Here is a 21,697-nt window from a genome sequence, read left to right as displayed (position 1 = left end):
TAACTACATGGATCCTCATCACTCGCTCATATCACCCCAAAAACAGTTTACCCATGTGTCAAAACTAAATTTCTTCCCCACATATATCATCAGTACCCCCAAAATAAATTGTCCCTTTGCCATTGTGTAAGCACTGCCAGTCAAAATGGTTAGGTGTTTTATCTACGTTCAGCTAACAGATTTCGACTATGTATAAAAATGAAAAAGTGAGTGAAACCATTGAAGTTTGACAACACAGATAATTTACCAAGGACATTTATCAGTAACTTTCTGTACTGTAAATTCATATACAGAAAGTAATGCCCATATATCACAGGTTTCTCATGGGTTTGGCTCATTTCTAAAAACAGAGATAACATTCTCAAAATAACATGGACAAATTCCAAAGCAACTAGCAATTGTTCAAAACAGAATGTTGTTTGAAAAAATGTCATGAAATTAGCCAAATAACAGAGTAAAATTGTAAAATTATTTTCTACTAACTAGTAAAGTTACAATACCATCTGACCTGTTGAACATTTACTATGCAATGAAATTCTTAAAATATGATGTCCTTGACTGTTTTGGGAATTGCGTAGACCACTTTGCATATGATGACTTACACAATGAAATAATGCTGACGTGTTTTGGAGAGGGCAACCATTAGACTGAGAATTGTCTAATTCGTTTAGATAAGCAAGGTGTGCTGAATGTATACTGAATGTGTCAACTGAAGGGTATTTGTAGATATCCATCTGCAGAGATGTACTAAACATTTGAGACATTTACAAAGCATTTGATATCTGATGAAAGCAATGAAAAATGCCATTCTGTTTTGGGAAATTGCAAGTTGGTTTGGGGATTTGTCCGTGTTGTTTTGAGAATGTCATCTCAGTTTCGAGAAATTAGCCAAACCAATCGAGAAAAACTGTAACGTGTGAATCTCCCATGCCATGTGGCATAACGACTCGGTAACACTTCCAAATAAGGGGCCATAATTAACAGTAAAGTAGCTACAACCTAATACTTAAGTAAGGGTTAATAATCATTACTTAATGGCACATTAGACACTTATTAATTGTTATTAATGCATATGTTGAACATTAGTAAGCAGTTATTTAACTATTAGATAACTATTACCTTGTGTTGCAAGTTAATAGCATATTGGTATTTAACTAATAGATAAGTAAGGGCACAGTTAATAGTTAAGTAGCTATCAGGTCATACTTAACTAAGGACCAAAATTAACACTTACATAATACAAAAGTAAGGCATAACTAATGGTTAATTAATACTTAAATATTGGGTTTTGGGACCCTTATATTAGAGTTGGCTGAGGATAACTAATGGTTAATTAATAGATAGATATTGTTGTTTGGGACCCTTATATTAGAGTTGGCAGCGGATAACTAATGGTTAATTAATCGATAGATATTGGTGTTTGGGACCCTTATAATAGAGTTGGCTGAGCATACCTAATAGTTAATTAATTAATCTACTGTGACATCTAGTTTTCAGTCGTTCAAATCACTGTAATAGTGGCAACAGGAGCCATTATATAGCAAGGATTAGACGTACACTTCTCAATGATGGTGGGGTGATGAGATGTATTTTTTTCATGTACCACTTATTAGTTTTAATGGTAAAAACCCTGCAATAAATGCAGAACATTATGAAGAGTAATAGTTTTGAAGCGAGACTAAACCATTCCTCTGTGATAATTAGGTTAATGTTTGAGAATATTAGCTCCAAGAAGAGCAGTGCATGATGGGTACGCAATCTACAGACAACAATATTTCGGTATTATTTAATCATTAGATATGCCTTGCTTTTGTATTAAGTAAGTGTTAATTAAGGTCCTTAGTTAAGTATGACCTAATAGCTACTTAACTATTAACTGTACCTAATCTAATGATTAAATAATACCGAAATATTGTTGTCTGTAGATTGCGTACCCATCATGCACTGCACTTCTTAGAGCTAATATTCTCAAACATTAACTTAATTATCACAAAGGAATGGTTTAGCTTTGCTTCAAAACTATTACTCTTCATAATGTTCTGCATTTATTGTAGGGTTTTTACCATTAAAATTAGTAAATGGTACATGAAAAAATTACATCTCATCACCCCACCATCATTGAGAAGTGTACGTCCAATCCTTGCTATATAATCGCTCCTGTTGCAACTATTACAGTGATTTGAACGAGTGAAAACTAGACATCACAGTAGACTAATCAATTAACTATTAGGTATGCTCAGCCAACTCTATTATAAGGGTCCCAAACACCAATATCTATCGATTAATTAACCATTAGTTATCCGCAGCCAACTCTAATATAAGGGTCCCAAACAACAATATCTATCTATTAATTAACCATTAGTTATCCTCAGCCAACTCTAATATAAGGGTCCCAAAACTCAATATTTAAGTATTAATTAACCATTAGTTATGCCTTACTTTTGTATTAAGTAAGTGTTAATTTTGGTCCTTAGTTAAGTATGACCTGATAGCTACTTAACTATTAACTGTGTCCTTACTTATCTATTAGTTAAATAATAATATGCTATTAACTTGTAACACAAGGTAATAGTTATCTAATAGTTAAGTAACTGCTTGCTAATGCATTAATAACAATTAATATGTGTCTAATGTGGCATTAAGTAATGATTATTAACCCTTACTTAAGTATTAGGTTGTAACTACTTTACTGTTAATTATGGCCCCTTATTTGGAAGTGTTACCAATGTCTCATGTGAATGCAACCTGGCAATTGTTAGATGGATAAATACCAGTGCATGTGGACTACTGCTTCACTTCCCTCAAGAATTTTGTGGTGAAAGAAGCTCCTCTCCAAGGAATGAAGATGCAGAGATACAGCACTCAACAGGCATTGGAAATGATCCACACACACACACACACACACACACACACACACACACACACACACACACACACACACACACACACACACACACACACACACACACACACACACACACACACTCTGTGTCTCAAGTGACAGCTGTGAGGTGCTAACAGCCACATTTCCACAACAAAAGGAGTGTCCGCAGGGGGTCCAAAGGGTCAAATGACCCTCTTGTGGGGCTTTTAGGTAAAAAGGTCAATTGACCCCTCCGTGGTAGTTCTAGTGTTAAGTAGGCATTCATTTATCTTTGACATCGGTTGCAAAAGCAAAATGAGACACATAGAGTAAAACACCCCAAGACCCCTACACCAAACAAAAATCCCAAGTGTCCTTATGTTACATAAATGTTCAGTCCAATACACAGGCCAGTCACAACCAGGCAAGCAAACTAGGCAGTTCCCTAGGGCCCCCACTTGAAAGGGGGGCCCTGGTAATACTTGGTTATGGACTTGTATTCAAATGACAGTGATGACAACTTTGTGAGTGAAGCAAAATCTACATAAATTCAATGGCCAAAAAAGTGCTACCAAAAATGCAGCGATACTGCTCCCTCCTCAATGCAGCGATCCCTCAAGAGTTTGAAGAGAAAAAGGGGGTCGCGAAATACAGTGAAACGGCCCTGCCAATACATTTATTATATTGTGTACTGTTATCATGATGACCAACATACTGACTTTACATTTACTCTTCACAATTAAAATGACTTTGATGCGTTGTGTGATGATTGTGTGTGTGTGTGTGTTTGTGTGAGTGAGTGAGTGTGTGAGTGAGTGAGTTCAAATTTGTGTGAGAGTGAGATGAACATGAAGGCGTGTGAGTGTGTTTTAGTTCATGTGGTGTGTGTGTGTGTGTGTGTGTGTGTGTGTGTGTGTGTGTGTGTGTGTGTGTGTGTGTGTGTGTGTGTGTGTGTGTGTGTGTGTGTGTGTGTGTGTGTTCTGAATGACCCACAGGAGCAGCATTTACCTGTAGGAGCCTCACAACAGCTTCACTGATGATCCATCATCTAAATAAAGGCCAGGGTGTGATGAATAGTGTGTGTGGAGAGAGAGAGAGAGAGAGAGAGAGGAATGCAGATGCCCCACAGGAGCAGAATTTACAACAGCTTCACTGATGAATCCCTACATACCCAAAACCCAGGGTAGAGTGTGTGTGTGAATGTGGTGTTGACTCTGTGCAGGAGGGTCATTGTGTCTCCCCTGATGCTGTAGAAGGCCAGAGTTCCTGCCCTGTGATCCACATACACTCCTATTCTGGAGCTGGCCACTAGAGGGAGATTAGTCACTTCATTATTGTGCCAGAAATAGGAGTAGGTGCTGCTGAGGGCCAGGCTCCAGGACTGATCATTATATCCAAACCCACACTCATTACCCTCTCCTTTCCTGCTGATACTTTTATATGACACTGCTATAATGACAAACCCTGTCAAACTAAACGCTCCTCTAGTATACTCAACCTCCCAGTAGCAGCGTGCAGACACACCCTCTCTACACAGCACCTGAGCATTTAAATTAAATCTGTCTGGATGATCAGGATATGACTGGGTCCCACGTCTCCTCTCCGCCGTCCTGTTCCCCTCAGACAGATGGAGGTCTATGTTTGCTGTGTTTGGATCCAGAGTGAAGTGACAGGAATCTGGAAGAGTAGAAAACAGGATACAAACAGGGTTTTATTTGTGTGTGCGTGTGTGTGTGTGTGTGTGTGTGTGTGTGTGTGTGTGTGTGTGTGTGTGTGTGTGTGTGTGTGTGTGTGTGTGTGTGTGTGTGTGTGTGTGTGTGTGTGTGTGTGTGTGTGTGTGTGTCTACAACTCACACTTCATGAAGTCCTCTCTGGTAACTGGTTCAGCAGTAAGAGCCTGGCCATCAGACACTGAGACAGAAAACATCACATTGGTCTAAACATGAACACAATATGCACTCTGTAGTGTGGATTGATTACTGCCAGGGCCACTGATAGCGTTTGCTGGGCCCAGGACAAAGTAATCTGAAAGGGCCCCTACCCAACACATACAATGTTAAGGGGACCCAATTCTGGGATCGTATATCTCCTTTGGCCCGGCACAACATAACCGTTTGCCTCCCCCTGTCTGTGAGTCTGATTACTGCAATGGCGTTTTAACCACAAATCCAGCAAAAGGCTTCAAGCTGTTCAGAATCACGTCATCTCACGTCACGTCATCACGTCACTCCTCATCATCACGTCACTCCTGTTTTCAGCTTTTCTGTATCGCTTTAACGACTTTCTTTTGAAACTACTCATCACTACTGCAGCAGAGCAGACGCTGCATTTCTGATCATGCGTTCCTGTTGCATTGACACATTTCCCATTCATTTGATCTAGCTTTTGCCATACAGACAGTTAACACAGGCATCCTTTGATTATAGAAATATCTAGAATATTAATCTTAGACAAATTACCCACAGCATGAAAGCACCAGAGCTTTTTTTACATTCCCAGTCAGATATCTTCAATTAGCAATCAGTTTCCAGACATTTTGGCCTTGTTTACATAAGACATTTAATTCAGAATAAACCTCAACTGAATTCTGAATAAATATTAATTCCACTTTGAACATAAAGTTAATACTTCACAATGCGAAATTGAATGAAAAAGCAAACTCGACGAAACTAATTACTTCAGAATAATTATTGAAGTAACATCATGTAAACATGGCCATATTTCTTTGTTCTCAGCATGGAGAAGGCCAGAGTATTTATTTGACTTACATAACATTATGAAAACCTCTACTTTCTGTCTTCTACAAAGGTTTCTATCTGACCAACTGACCGACAATTGGAATAATGCACTAGTTCAGGATCAGTATCTGCAGACCAACACAGAGACACACATTCACACACATGCATCTCACATCCAATACGCATGAATGGCCATCCGGGTACTCTGCTCGTAAATGTGCATTAGGCCCCTTTATGGTGGAAATCGAACCGAATGTCTCATTAACTTTCAGTACATGCTACATCGGCTAGCCTAAATGAACACAGTCCATGCTTCAGCCATGGCTGTTTGGCTACAGTATATCACGAAAGTGAATACACCCCTCACAGTTTTTGCAGATTTGTGAGTATATCTTTTCATAGGAAAGCATTACAGAAATTTCACTTTGACACAATGATTAGTGACTTTTTAACAACATATTTAACCGCTTAAATTTCTTGTTCACTCAGAAAAAAACAAAATACAGCCATTAATGTTTGAACATGTACTCACACCCCAGATGAAAATCCGATAGAGAAGGGGCTGTTTTTGGCTCGAATCGCCTCGAAATGAAACAAAATGAAAAGGGAGGTCTTCAATGTGCATTTCAAACTTTTTTTGCATTGAACTTTTACATTTTGAGTCTGCATCTGGCTTAAATAGATTGGAGTGAGATTTGAATGCCATCCTATGAATATCACGATCTGCTTCAGTAGTCACAGTGCATGTTGACATGCATGTTTCTTTTAGGTGTATTTCAGATTGCCAACATTGACAGCATCCATGCATCCCCAAACCATGTCATTCCCACTACCATGCTTGTGTCAACTCACTTGTTTACCACCACACATGCTTGACACCATCTAAAGCAAATTTGTTTTGTTGGGAGGGCTGGGCATCGATGGGTACACATAATGACACTTAACTGTATGCAGTTTAGTTTAATGAAGTAGATCATATTCATCCAGTTCACATCCATCTATGTCTTTTTGTTTACAAAGACAAGAGTATCTGCCCACACATGTTGTCTAAATGTCAAGTGTTGTTGTCTAAATGTGTGTGTGTGTGTGTGTGTGTGTGTGTGTGTGTGTGTGTGTGTGTGTGTGTGTGTGTGTGTGTGTGTGTGTGTGTGTGTGTGTGGTGTGTGTGTGTGTGTGTGTGTGTGTGTGTGTGTGACTGAGTGAGTGAGTGAGTGAGAAAGAGAGAGAGAGACAGAGAGAGAGAGAAGAGAGAGAGACTCACATTCTCTGTCCAGGGTGATTTGTTCCTTAGTTGCTGTTTTGAGATACACGTAAAGAAGAATATAGAACATTGTTTTGAGTGATGTGAAAAACACAGCTGTTCGCTAACTTGTTAAATGTGATTTTAAATTGCATTTGTTATGTTTGTCAAACCTGCTGCAGATATCTTGACTATTTCCTGCTTGAAGATGGAATCTAATTTCTCCTCCAGTTGCATCTTCAATGCAGACACAGATTCCTTCAGGGGCTTAAAGAAGCGGCTTTGGCTGAAGGTCCTTCTGGTCACATCACTGCATGGATCACCATCGATGGACGCCATGTTCTGCAGAGAGGCCATTGGTAGAAAACTTGGATATTGGGTAAGGGATAATATATTGTCCACAGGTTTTGTTTCGCCTTGAAGGTAATATTTTCTGATAATCTTCTGCAGACAAAATATAGTATTATCCGTCTGTTTGCCAACGTGAGAAAAACACAAAGAGTTTACTGATAATTTATCATCAACTTTTTTTGCCATTTCAAAGCTTGCACCAAGAAAAGTTGTTTTTGGAGTGTTCATGATTCAGTATGTTCTAATTCGGAATTACTGAGGTGTCACTTGCGCAGGTAGCTGCTAAACTGACGCCCTAGATTAGTGTTTCTCAACGGGGGCGCTACATCCCCCCCAGGGGGCATTGGGGAGCCCTAGGGGGTCATTCAGAAGGATAAAGCTAAGTGGGGGTGGGGCTTAGTTCCCCTTGGGGGGCATTAGTCTATTTTATTTTTCAACAGTAAGGAGGGCGTTGGTTGGCTTATGATGAGGTCAAGGGGGCGTTGGAAGGCTTGTGATTAGGTCAAGGGGGCGTTTGTTCAAAAAAGGTTGAGAACCACTGCCCTAGATGTTGCCTAATAAAACAAGTGATGTTGCGACACCAGGCATCTGGGTTGCTTTGCTTACAAAGTAGGCTAGGCCTATCCTTGTTGTTGGCTCTTGATTTGAATCAATCAACCAGTCACAATCAAGAACCAGTCTTAGATATGACAGATCTACTTGTGGATTGATAAGATGCATGAATATGAAGTGCCAAAACGCAATGCCATTGCGGTATTCAGATATAATTTCCTCCAAATGTTGGGAAAGTCAATTTAAAGTCAATGGAAGCTCTCACTCTAGCTCTGTACATATAGAATTGACTAAAGTTTAATTATTGAGTATTCATAAATTAATGTAAGCGTAACAACAGTATGTGAACATCATAAGTCAACCTTGTGTCACCAGCTAAAGGGAAGTGTTTTAAAAAAAAAAAAACATTCCCAACATTATATTTGAAAATTATCAAGATATTGTTTACCTTGAGGAAGTAAATGGGATCCTGAGTCAGTGAAAGCTGCTTCATCTCAGCATCTGTCCTCTTCAGCTCAGCAATCTCCTGCTCCAGTCGCTTCAGGAGTCCTTCAGCCCGACTCACCTCAGCCTTCTCCTGAGCTCTGATCAGCTCTGTCACCTCAGAGCGCCTTCTCTCAATGGAGCAGATCAGCTCAGTAAACATCCTCTCACTCTCCTTCACTGCTGTCTGTGCACCAGACTGATAGAACACAGACACACAGACGCAGACGCACACACACACACACACACTTTGGGTGGGGCCAGGCCAAAACCAGGGAGTTTCGCATGTAAATGAATCCTAAGCGTATTCTCCCGTGCACTTAAGCGCGTTTCCCTTTACGCACATCAAAGGGCTGTAGTAAGGTCAAGCGCCACTATGAGGCAAAATGTAATATTGCATTTGGTGTCCGCTTTGGCTCGCATTTTGAACATTTTACACGGTATGCTTTGTTGATGTTCCGTACCGTCAGCGTGAGTCCAAATCGAAATTCAATTCTCAGTAGTTCTAAACTACACATTACCTGTGGCCAAACAACATGTTCTCATATCGGTGAGCGTACAAACAAATGCAAACAATTAATTAATTTAGTACGAGGATCATATAATTTTGTGCCCATGTACTGCAACCAAAACATCAACCTTGTTGCACCATGCGCAAGTGGACAAGCAAGGCACGTCCGACCAAATATAATGCCGTCTGTGATGAGTATAATGCTGTTCCAATCGTCTGGACAGCCATCCAATTCTGGCTATTCCAAAACAATCTTCACCATTAGTATGATGTTGTAGCCAAGTTAAGTAAATGCTCCACTTTTGTGATGTATTGGAACTCGTGCATATATGTGCATGTAGGCTATTAAACTTCCTGGACTGGTCACCGACATACAAATCACCATCAACCTATTGCATGTTGTCCTATCTGTTTTTTAAGACACACACATATTTACTGAAGCTCATTGCCGCTAAACGTAAAAAGGCCGGCCTACATGTCAGAGCATGTCTTTGGCATTTCGCTTCTGGTCTCTATTATACCCCATCAGCTGCGTGTTTAAGTTCTGGTAGTGCCATGCACAATTTCCATGTCTGCGACAGAATATAAAGTGTCAGGTTTTGCACACATATTTACTATCAATATTTGCGTTGACATCGCTTCGTAGAATGTAAGGATGCGTGGGTATCAATGGAAGGCTGACTTTCTGCCCTTTCACATAGTATTAATATCACGTTGCTGCTGTGTGAGACGTGGAGAGGCGCTTTCAAAAGTCAGCATATACAATGTTTGTTACTGGGGGAATTAAGATGCAACGACCAGCATTTTATATACGTTTTTAATCTCTGGTTAATCTTCTTTCAATCAACCTGTTGCTGCGCTCCAAAACGCTGAGCTGCAGTTCCTGCGAATGGGACACATCGTGTTTCCATCTCATTATCTCACCTCCAATACTTGCCTTGTGTTTGTGAAAAGGAGAGGAGGTTAGATTTTGAAACGATTTTGCAAGAGGACTTTTGGCACGTGGTTTTAAATTCAAAGTTAAAGTTAAATGTTGGATCTCAATGGAATGCCGAGGTTTTCACATGGTTGATCTGAAAATCCATGGTCCATAGTTTATTTGTAGCCACAACTGATGAACTTGGCGGAGACTCATCCCCCCATTTAGCATACATCACGCCTATGATGGGCTACGTGCTGTTTTTCTGAGTTAAGCGCGAGGGGTATGGCGACGTTCCAGAGGGGAGAATACGCGCAAGATAAGTGGAGATGGGAGAATTCCGCCCTTAATGACCAGAAACCTGCTGCAGATTGTCTTCTCCTGAAGTCAGTTCTCACCTTGAGAGTCTCCACGGCCTTCCTCAGGTCCTGCAGCTCCTTCTCCTTCAACTGGATTATCTTCTGGCATCTCCTCTGGCTCTCCCCCAACCCCTCCTGGAACATCAGGAATCAAAGCAGCAAACAAGTATGATGAGAAACACTTCACTCAGAATATCCAGCTGTGCATACAAGTGTAGTGATCTGCTGATATCTTTAAAACTGAATTTGAATGTACTGCACGTCTTCTTTGTAATCTAAGTCAGTGTTTCCCAACCAGGGGTACGTATACCACTAGGGGTATGCAAGCACACTGCAGGGGGTACTTGGAAAAATGAAAAAATGTATGAATTATAGTCACATTGGGATATAGAGCATGAGTGAGGGTACTCATGGTATGATAAAAAGGCTTAGGGGGTATGCAAGACAAAAAAGGTTGGGATACACTGATCTAAGTCATGCGTAGTATATGTTCTACAGGGCCAGATAGTGTGACTGAGATCATGAAACTGCTTACAATTGTCACACAAAGCTCCTGCTATTAAAAATGGTGTTAAAAAGACATGGGTGATGCCATATCACATTCTGAAGGGTAGCCTGGGTGAAAACGACGGTTGACTCCGTCAAACAGTCTGGCAAAAGCCAAGAGGAATCCGTTTCCGTGGAGGGTGGGAGATGGTCTGATCTTACTCTGCCATTTACATTCATTGGAGTTCCGATTTAAAATTAAAACCAATATTGTGCTTTATTAGCATGACTGTTACGATATAGCGTCTCAAAAGCATAAAAATAACAAAACAAAGGTGTGAATATAGTTACATTAACCAATCAGTTACGGACTTCGCGGGTGAGTTCTGCGTCACCACTCTCAACTGTTTGCTGATTGGCTAAACACTAAGAGAACCGAGCTGGCCTTTGCCAGGCGATGTGCGGAACCAAATTCTTTGGGTGGCGTACATAGGATGGTTTCGCCAGGCTATCTGAAGGGCACCCTGGCATTCATTTGGCAAAACTTGGAATGTTTACAAAACTACTGTTTTATGGTTTTAATAGACATTATGCATGAACCAAGCTGGCTCTGAACATGTCAATGACACGGTATATTGTATGGCAGGTCAGAGGCTTTTGCTGAAGTTGTAAATGTTTAACAGAATGAGACATTGGACCTTTTAGCTAAGAAACACTCTCCTTGAATAAGGAAAAAGTCCCTCCATATTCAACATGGTACATAACATTTAGTGAAGCTGAGCATAGAAAAGGTAAATCTGTCCATAAAATATAAACATTAGTTATGCCACATCTTACCTTTTTATGACTCCACTCTGCCGTAGCTGTGATTGTGTCATGGCCTTTATGGTCATCCATCGTACACAGATAGCAGATGCAACTCTGGTCGGTGCGGCAGAATATCTCAAAAACCTTCTTATGACGGGGGCAGATCCTCTCCTGTAGCTGGCCTGTGGCATCGACCATGGTGTGTGGTCTACCTGGATTAACTTCATTGTGAGCTTTCAAATGAGTGTCACAGTAGGATACCAAACACTCCAGACAGGACTTGACAGCTTTGAGTTTTCTACCGGTGCAGACGTCGCAGGCCACATCTCCAGGTCCAGCATAACAGTGAGCAGGAGCAGCAGCTTGGATGCTGATCTTCCCAAACTTCTCAACCATTTCGGCCATCAGACGGTTTTTGTGGAGGACAGGCCTGGAGTTGAAGGTGTGTTTGCACAGGGGGCAACTGTATTCTCCTTTCCCATCCTCCTGATCCCAGCAGCCATTAATGCACTTCATACAGAAATTATGTCCACAGAGAATAGTCACTGGATCCCTCAACAGCTCCAGACAGACTGGACAAGTGAAGGAGTCCTCCTCCAGAGAAGACGCTGATGCCATTTTGTAAATCTTCCAAACAGCAACTTCACACACTGAGAAGCAGCAGCAGAGTGACAGCTGACTTCCTCAGAACACTGAGGAGGAGCCCAGGGAGGGAGGGGTTGGGGATTGGCCAATCAGAACCATTCATTGTTATCAGGAAGCGTAAATAGGCTCGTTTGCAACCACGCAGCAAAAGATTTGATCAAAACGTGATTTGCTTGGTCATAAAAAGGAGGGGATAACTGCGTCGCAACCAAGCTGGACACATCAGGACGACGAGATTTCAACAGCGGCAAAGAAGGTGGATCTATAGGTCTGTGGGTGGATCTACCTATTTTGACAGCGGGTGTACCAGGGCGCCCTCTCGTGGAATTAAATAATCATGGCGCTAATTCCATGACGTGCTTACCATCGTCGGCACATGCTTGTGAAATCCGAGACTCTCTCTGCGTCTCGGAGAGAAATCGGGTGGTCTTGTGGTAGAGATACAGGTTACCACTCAGTGAATCATGGTACAAGTCTTATGTGATGATTTGGCTTCACTTCCATGTAATAATTCAGTTAATTAGTACTCACTTTAGGCTATTCATTTTGTGTTTTGGGACCAAAGTCGTCATTCAGATAGGACCGTTTTAAAATTACTTAACAGCGCCAACCCATGCTGCGAGGATTGAACCCAGGTGTTCAATATGTAGCTTTACCATGGCGCGCCAACCACAAAGGCCACTCTGTTTCGTGCACTTTCATACATAAAAGACAAGATACGTCTCTCGCAACTGGTCTGTTTCCACATTAACCATCAGCAACTAAAGACTCCCCGTGTTTCGGTGCAGTTTCGAACCGGGGACCTCATGAATGGAAGTCAGGCGCGCAACCACTACTCTAACCGTCGAGCAGGCGGCCCGCGGAATAATACTGGTTTTGTAACCTACGGCATACACTCCTAACGTGGCGAAGATGGAGCATCTGACGACAGGGTGGTTTGTTTCTTTTTTTTTTTTTCTGTTGTAAGTGGGTTGTGCGACCATACATATGGATGATACCACTCAGAGTATGCTGCATTTGTGCATGAAATGCATTTCAGCATGTAGAAAATGAAGCACGTTCAACTACACACACATGAATCACATGAGCTATGAACACCAATCACGGCAGATTCCTCACATCATGGTCTTCTTGCCCGGCAGTAGGTTTCTGCTACTGCGGAGTTGCTTGACAAAACTTTTGTTCCCGCGATGGTTCAACGCCATGTGACACGACTGCCGCGCAGAGGTCACTCCCTTCAACTGCGTCGTGAACGGCAAATTCTAACCATGATGCTTCACGCGGACACACTGAGCATGCTCGCTGCCTAGCAAATTTTCAACTTCGTCAAAATTACGCCATCACGAACGCCCTTAATGTAGGAGCAGGTAGGATGGATGTGGGTGTGGTCAATGGGGCATTTTAGCTTTTGTGCAAAACTGTGTTAGAGACTACACGTGCGCCTCGCATATTTGACGTGAACCGAGGCACAGCTAACCCTACCGCTGCACCGCGGCTTAAGTGGCTGCACGTCGGACATGCAACGTCTGTTGTGTAGTCCAAATAATTACATATTTTTGCACGCACACAACTCAAAAATCGCTTGGCAAGTGAAGTCAACAAGCACACCATTGGTTGCTATTAATTCTGAGGCACAGCATATGTGTGATCGATGGGGATCTGCGAGGTGGATTGGAAAATAGCTTTGATCAGTCCATTAAAGCCCAGTCAAAAGTTGTTGCTTTTCCAGCCCCATGAGCCGCCCGGAAGGGGTGGAGACTTAGGTACCCCATCCGGTTTCTATTCCTGCTTGGAAGAGGACGATGACACAGTACATGTAAAACTTGTTGGACGAGTTATTTGAGTCACGTGTAGAAAGAAACAAAAAAAAAAAACGTTGAGAGGTAGGGGAACAACTTGATTGTGCTTGTGACACTCGTGCTCTACTTATAACACACTTGTGATCGATGTACAGTAAGTGCAGAGGTTAAAAAAGAAAAAAAAGACTAGAGTTGCCATGGCAATGGCTGACTGCAGTGGAGAATGGCAAGAGAAGCTGCCATCTTGTGTAGGTAGGTCTGTGCTCTTGAGTCAATGCAAATCAATGGAGAACATGCTCACCACTGTCAAAAAATGGCTTGATATTGTGTGGATATGAGGTGGCATATCCAAAGACAACATTTGAAATGTCAGACTATATAGGCTACATACTTAGATCATATGAATCAAACAATTAAAAAAAAAATCGTTCATATTAGACATATTTTGCAGCACAACTCAAATTCATAAATGGAGACACATCCTTCGACATTTGAGAATGTGTGGTGTCTTAATTAATGAAAAGACAGCTGAGAGTATGAGAGGAAGAGAAGAGAGTGGGAGAGAGAGAGATAGAGAGAGGGAGAGAGAGAGAGAGAGAGAGAGATAGAGAGAGGGAGCAGGCACCCACCCTAAATGGTGTGTGTATGTGTGTGTGTGTGTGTGTGTGTGTGTGTGTGTGTGTGTGTGTGTGTGTGTGTGTGTGTGTGTGTGTGTGTGTGTGTGTGTGTGTGTGTGTGTGTGTGTGTGTGTGTGTGTGTATTAGTACATCAGTGACACAGGGGCTGAACCCAACAAGAAACTTAAAGGAAACTTAAAGGAGAACTTAAAGGAAATAATAGATGTCCACAATGCTGCTCTACGCTCCCAAATACTTAATAGTGCGGTATTTCAGACGCTCAGTCTTTCATCAAGTACAACTTTGGTTACTGAGGTGATAAAATCTGAGCTGAGGAGAGAGTCAAGCCTAACACTCTCCATTGCATATAACACTTAGAGAGTCAACACTAGTCTTCTTGTCATCTGACTAGATGTGCATAATCAACCAGTAAATATAACACTGAGAGAGTCAAAGTCAACACTTCATTAACTTAACACTTAGAGAGTCAAATCCAACACACACCATTGGCTTAACACTTTGAGAGTCAAATTCAACACTGTAGTAGTCCTCTTGTCATATGACTATGATGTGTATAAACCAACCATTAAATATGATATAACACAGAGAGAGTCAAACTCCCTCTCCATTGAATTAACACGTGCAACACTCTCCATTGAGTGGGCAGGTCTTCTCATCTTGTCACAGTATAATTGTGAGGTGCATAAGCCCCCCGTTGGCTTCAGAAGTTTCAATTTATTTGTTTAGGGGGATAGCCCCTTGAGATAGGATATCTCGTTTTCGGGTTTTCGAGAAGTCTTCTGGTCATATACAGGAAGTATAATATTGATGACAATTAGCCAACCCACACTCCTCATCCTCAACTGTTCCTCACCACATCACTGCTTGTGTTAATTCTAATGATGATTAACACTAGAACTATCATGGAGGGGTCAATTGAGCTTTTTACCTAAAAGCCCCACAAGAGGGTCATTTGACCCTTTGGACCCCCTGCGGACACTCCTTTTGTTGTGGAAATGTGGCTGTTAGCAGCTCACAGCTGTCACTTGAGACAGAGTGTGTGTGTGTGTGTGTGTGTGTGTGTGTGTGTGTGTGTGTGTGTGTGTGTGTGTGTGTGTGTGTGTGTGTGTGTGTGTGTGTGTGCGTGTGCGTGCGCGTGCGTGTGTCGATCATTTCCAATGCCTGTTGAGTGCTGTATCTCTGCATCTTCGTTCCTGGAGAGGAGCTTCTTTCACCACAAAATNATTGAGGGAAATGAAGCAGTAGTCCACATGCACTGGTATTTATCCATCTAACAATTGCCAGGTTGCATTCACATGAGTTGTTATGGTCACATGGCATGGGAGATTCACACGTTACAGTTTTTCTCGATTGGTTTGGCTAATTTCTCGAAACTGAGATGACATTCTCAAAACAACACGGACAAATCCCCAAACCAACTTGCAATTTCCCAAAACAGAATGGCATTTTTCATTGCTTTCATCAGATATCAAATGCTTTGTACATGTCTCAAATGTTTAGTACATCTCTGCAGATGGATATGTACAAATACCCTTCAGTTTACACATTCAGCATACATTTAGCACATTTTCCAAATAAATTGACCTTGCTTATCTAAACGAATTAGACAATTCTCAGTCTAATAGTTGCCCTCTCCAAAACACGTCAGCATTATTTCATTGTGTAAGTCATCATATGCAAAGTGGTCTACTCAATTCCCAAAACAGTCAAGGACATCATATTTTAAGAATTTCATTACATAGTAAATTCATGACAGTGTTCAACAGGTCAGATGGTATTGTAACTTTACTAGTTAGTAGAAAATAATTTTACAACCGTGTATACTACAGTTTCCTCTGTTATTTGGCTAATTTCATGACATTTTTTCAAACGACATTCTGTTTTGAACAATTGCTAGTTGCTTTGGCATTTTTCCATGTTATTTTGAGAATGTTATCTCTGTTTTGAGAAATGAGCCAAACCCATGAGAAACCTGTGATATATGGGCATTACTTTCTGTATATGAACTTACAGTAAAGAAAGTTACTGATAAATGTCCTTGGTAAATTATCTCTGTTGTCAAACTTCAATGGTTTCACTCACTTTTTCATTTTTATACATAGTCGAAATCTGTTAGCTGAACGTAGATAAAACACCTAACCATTTTGACTGGCAGTGCTTACACAATAGCAAAGGGACAATTTATTTTGGGGGTACTGATGATATACAGCTCCAGGCCTTTTTATTAGAATACCATGAAAAAGTTGATTTATTTCCATAATTCCATCAATACTGTTAAACTGTCATGGATTGTAGATTCATGGCCCAGTTTTTTTAACTATTCCAATCATTATTTTTTTTCTTTTTATATACGTTGGCCTTCCAGCTAAAAAAAAACATGAATTGGGGAATTCGCATTATTAGAATATTGTTATAAAATCACATTTTTCTTCATCAAAATTCGGGTCACATTAAATCAGTTGAAATTTGGTACTTTCTACATAACATGCAATGGTCAATACTTGGTTAGGACATTCTCTGTCTTCATAATGGCCATGATGCGTTTAACATTGAGGTCAATGGCAAAAACAGTGCATGGGAGTTATGGAAGCCCAGATATCCTTGATGCTTTGCTGTCAGCTGTTCTTGTTTGTTGACCTGGTGCCCCACACTTCACTCTTCAATATACCCTGTAGATTTCCATGCCACGTTTTGGTGTTAACTCACCAGTTTAATTCTAACTCAACAGAAATAAAACCCCATTCATTTTCAATGGGGTTTCATTTCTGGTTATTTAGAATTAATGTTAGCACTGTAAGGTGTGACCCCCTCACCCCTCACCCCACACCCCACACATGGCCCCTAACAGCCTCATTACCATAACAAAATGAGTGATTAGTGTATTAGGTAAAAGCCGCCGGTGTTCTGTCGAGATGTGTTGCCTCGTCGAGATGAGCGACCGGTCGCCCTATTCGATAGTGGTGTTCTATCGATTTGCGATGCCTCATCTAAATGAGCGACCTTGATTTTCCGCGGAAGGCGTTTCAATCGGTCCACGTAGGACTGTTTTAATAACCATAACTTTGTTTATTTCACGGACAGTGGTGTGCAATCGTTCGTGTGGAGTTTAATAAGAATGTGCGGCTGCTGACCACTAAAAAACCGTGAGCCTCTCGTTTGAGTAAGTTAAGAAACGTGCCATATGAAAGAGAGTTGAGTTTGCGCAAATACTGGAGAAAGTGTTTGGGATCAGGGCCTGGGGTTGTTTAATGCAGTCATTTGCTGTTGGTTTGGTTTCAATGCGACGTGGGCTCGCAAGGCAAATTGCCACATGAAATCATGTGCTATGGGGATAAACAAGCGTGGTTTAGATATTCCCAGATAGCAGATAGCGTATTGTGGCTTTGTTTTGGCAGATGTCTGTCTTTTAATGACCGGAATCATATTTTCATAACATCCCCACCAGTGCATTTCTTATTACCATGTTCAGGCATTTTACAATGCAGTCGATTCAAATTCTTGAGTGAAAAGGGTGGAGGGAGCATTTTGACAGCTCAATCAGAGGTGGCGATTTTTTCCATTTTGCAATGAGAACGCCTCCTCTAGCCTACATAAATAGTCTTTTCTGATCGATGTTACAATGTTCGAGGCTGAGTCAGTGGCGGACTGGGATAGAGAAACGGCCCTGGCATTTTGACCCACAACGCGGCCCCGCGGCCCCAAGACCCCCCAGTAGCGCCCACCATCCCCCCCCCCCCCCCCCCCCCCCCCCCCCCCACGCACACACAGACAGAGAGAGAGAGAGACACACACACACACACACACACACACACACACACACCACTTCGCGGAAGTTGCAACAACTTGGTGACCGCGCACCACATGAAAACACATTGGTAAACACAAGGTGCATCCTGACCCTACTAGAACTAGGTGCATGGTGCATCCTACACGTCGAAAACGGTGCGTTATAACAAGCGCACTCTGCACTCGTTGGCCCGCCCCACACAGAGAGAAATTGTGACTATTAATAAAATAGTAGGCCTAGTAAACACTGAAGTTTCAGAAACCGACCTTTAAACAACAGGCACCAGGCAAGCATCAACGTGCCTACACACACACATTATAAAATCAATGAACCAACCACTTTTGATGTCCGCTTTGCTCTCGCACCGCTTCTTTACGCAAAAGCCCCTTCTTAACGCTGGACAGTGGCCCAGCTATATGATGACAAGACTATGAGTGGGAGTCAGTCCAACTTCTATGCTAACCAGTCCAGAGCTGAACGCACAACAACATACCGTAGGCTACATCGATATGGCTACTAAAATGTATTTCAGCAAGACAAGCCACCAATTCGAGAGCCCATTACCAAGTCATGAAGTTAAGAATAAGCTTACAGTACGAATAAGAAAAACTATAACAGCCCCCAGATTACCACAAGCTAAAAAGGTTTACAGATCACATCACCTTGGCTAGTAGCGAGACTAGCCACGGACTGGCTTATGACAGTAGAAACGCGACCTTACGTGAAATAAAAAAAGTGTCACGGCGGACACAAACAATGTTTATTAATGGAAATCCTTCAGCCCTACCTGGTCTTATTCGTAGCGTCGGGCGGTGCAACACATCTTCTAATATCCATATTTGTGTGGGCGAGAGCTCTGCGTGCTATTCCATGTGTGAATGGCCTTGTGATTTCTTGGCGATTGCAGAGACAAAACAACACACTTCTTCATGGTCTTCTTCCAAGCAAGCCAAGAAGCTGGCATAATAGATACTAAGACATAGATTCGAACAGAACACCGTGTTTTCAGTGACAACAACCTTGAATTTATGGGACACTTCTTGTCCGCCACACACCGCAATGCTCAGAGGAAGTGTATCGTCAGTCACTAGGGAAACGGAGGACTGAACTGATTAAAAAAATACCTGAAAAGACCACAAGATGGCAGCATCTCACCGCGTAGTGACCACCAAACACCTCCACAAGTCAAGTCAAATGTGCTATCAATTTCCATTGCCGCTCCCCCTTCTTTCGTTTAATTCCTCCTCTTCCTGGGCCTTCATTAATTTTTCTTAATAGCTATAATTGTCCATTCGCGTCGCGACATCTACCGTCAGTTTTTCTCTACAACAAGCTTCAGAATGTTGATGAATCTTTAGGCCTACGTTCTTTTTCTTATGGCGGGAACCGAACGTAAATTAAAAAAAAATCCCACAAAGCAATGCTTTACTACAGTTGTCTCAAACAAAAGCAAAATATAAATAGGTAGGCTATAGTTTTTTTTGTATTATTTTGAACACTTTTACATCATTGGAATATATATTCAGGAAAAATACAACATGAAACATAATGAGACCCACCCATCAATATGCCACCGTCCGTGTGTAATGTATGGCAGTGTCAGTGGTATAAATAACGAAACGATGACAAGAGAACGCTGTTTGATTAGACCTTTGAACGCAAGCAGCGTAATATTTGCTTCATGGATCTCAGACGTATGATTATGGGGCCGCAACGAGCATTGGAAGGGCCGCGAAGGTTATCTAAAAGGCCGCGGCCCTTCTGGCATGTGCCCAAATGCCAGACTGTCCAGTCCGTCCCTGGGCTGAGTGTGTGAGCGATTACGGTTAGGCAACAAAGTAGCAAATGTTCGAGGCCACGCTATTTCGCAGATTTTCCAATGATCTGCTGGATGATCCACGCTATTTCCCGTTTTCCCCCCAGGGGATATATCGTAACTTTCAGTCCATGACAGTCGGTGGACAAGCTATGCTAACTAATGACTGGTGGTAACCTCAGGAGGACATAGAACTAGGCTACAGTTTGAGTCACTAAAGTTGACAGTCTCAGGGGATCCTATCGTAACTTGCGGTCTCACAATTCGATGGGCAATCACCCGCGAAAACCACCGCGAGGGTGTGCGCATGCGTGTGCATGCTCAGTAGCGAAGAGAATCACATCTCGATGGGTCGCTCATATAGACAGGACACCGGGTCAAATGACCCCTCTCTGGTACTTCTAGGTAGGCAGAAAAATCCTGGTAGTTCTAGTGTTAAAGGCAGTGGTTATCAATAAAGTTTTTTTCTCTTATATACCATAAACTTTTACTTGTCTTTTACTGCATTCGTGTGTGTGTGTGTGTGTGTGTGTGTGTGTGTGTGTGTGTGTGTGTGTGTGTGTGTGTGTGTGTGTGTGTGTGTGTGTGTGTGTGCGTGCGTGCTTGTCCAATCACGTGCAAGGGTTTGAGATAAAACCAGATTACTGACTGTGTGTGTGTGTGTGTGTGTGTGTGTGTGTGTGTGTGTGTGTGTGTGTGTGTGTGTGTGTGTGTGTCCACGTGTGTGTTTGCTTGTGAGATGTACAGTATGTGTTCTGCTGATTGCCTATCCAGAAAGGCAGTCCTCCACTGATAAGGATGATGTGAAGAGTCCCCATACCTCAGTGAGGACCTCTAGTGGACAGGTAATGCAACAACATGCATCTGAAAAGCACATTGGTGTGTGTGTGTGTGTGTGTGTGTGTGTGTGTGTGTGTGTGTGTGTGTGTGTGTGTGTGTGTGTGTGTGTGTGTGTGTGTGTGTGTGTGTGTGTGTGTGTGTGTGTCCAATCACGTGCAAGGGTTTTAGATAAAACCACACCCTTGGAGAGTTACACATTGGCCATGGACATTGTCCACATTCATGGCGAGAGCTTAGTTTAGGTTACAGGGTCGCAGGTTCGAGTCCTCCTTCTCCTGCAGGGGCAAGCAAAGAATCTCCTCACAAGTGGAACATTTATGCAGAAGTTACTTTATTATGCACATGTACATTAATCATTGAGACACATTGAGTAAAACAACACCCCAAGACCCCTACACCAAACAAAAATCACAAGTGCCCTAATGTTACATAGATGTTCGTTCTGATATTTATAATCCATAAATGTTCATTCCAATACGTGTACTGTTTATCGTGTGTGCTATGAAGCACTGTGTATAATGATCATGACTAACAGACTTACTTTACATTCACTCTAAAATTCACAATTAAAAAATCTCTCCAGCTTCAAATGTACTCTTCACAAGTGTTACGTTTTTGGAGTAATGATTTGGAGTAATAATTTCATTATGTAGGCCTTCATTAATCTTTGACACCAGTTACTAGACCAGGCACTAGACCCTGGCAGCACATCACCCCCATACTCAAGCAGCTTCATTATGTAGGCCTTCATTAGTATTTGACACCAGTTACAAAAGCAAAATGAGACACATTGAGTAAAACACCCCTTGTTCCCTACACACCAAACAAAAATCCCAAGTGCCCAAATGTTACATACATGTTCA

General features: G+C 41.9%; 2 protein-coding genes across 2 annotated transcripts in view; one reads left to right on the top strand and one right to left on the bottom strand.

The window, feature by feature from the left end:
• Positions 1–21,697, top strand: part of LOC134445629 (NLR family CARD domain-containing protein 3-like) — a 331,412-nt gene that overhangs the window by 239,289 nt on the left and 70,426 nt on the right. The window lies entirely within an intron of this gene.
• The window catches only part of LOC134445633 (tripartite motif-containing protein 16-like), a 95,262-nt gene that overhangs the window by 27,962 nt on the left and 45,603 nt on the right, over positions 1–21,697 (bottom strand). Inside the window, exons 3-5 of the mRNA XM_063194686.1 lie at positions 11,340–11,679; positions 10,056–10,151; positions 8,193–8,426 (exon numbers count right to left, since the gene is read on the bottom strand). Of these exons, the coding sequence (XP_063050756.1) occupies positions 8,193–8,426; positions 10,056–10,151; positions 11,340–11,679 (670 nt within the window). The remainder of the gene's footprint in view (positions 1–8,192; positions 8,427–10,055; positions 10,152–11,339; positions 11,680–21,697) is intronic.

The sequence above is a fragment of the Engraulis encrasicolus genome, chromosome 3 (assembly GCF_034702125.1).
Source record: "Engraulis encrasicolus isolate BLACKSEA-1 chromosome 3, IST_EnEncr_1.0, whole genome shotgun sequence".
NCBI lineage: Eukaryota > Metazoa > Chordata > Actinopteri > Clupeiformes > Engraulidae > Engraulis > Engraulis encrasicolus.
The sequence above is the reverse complement of the archived record's forward strand: the minus strand, read 5'-3'. Positions and strand labels throughout refer to the sequence as shown.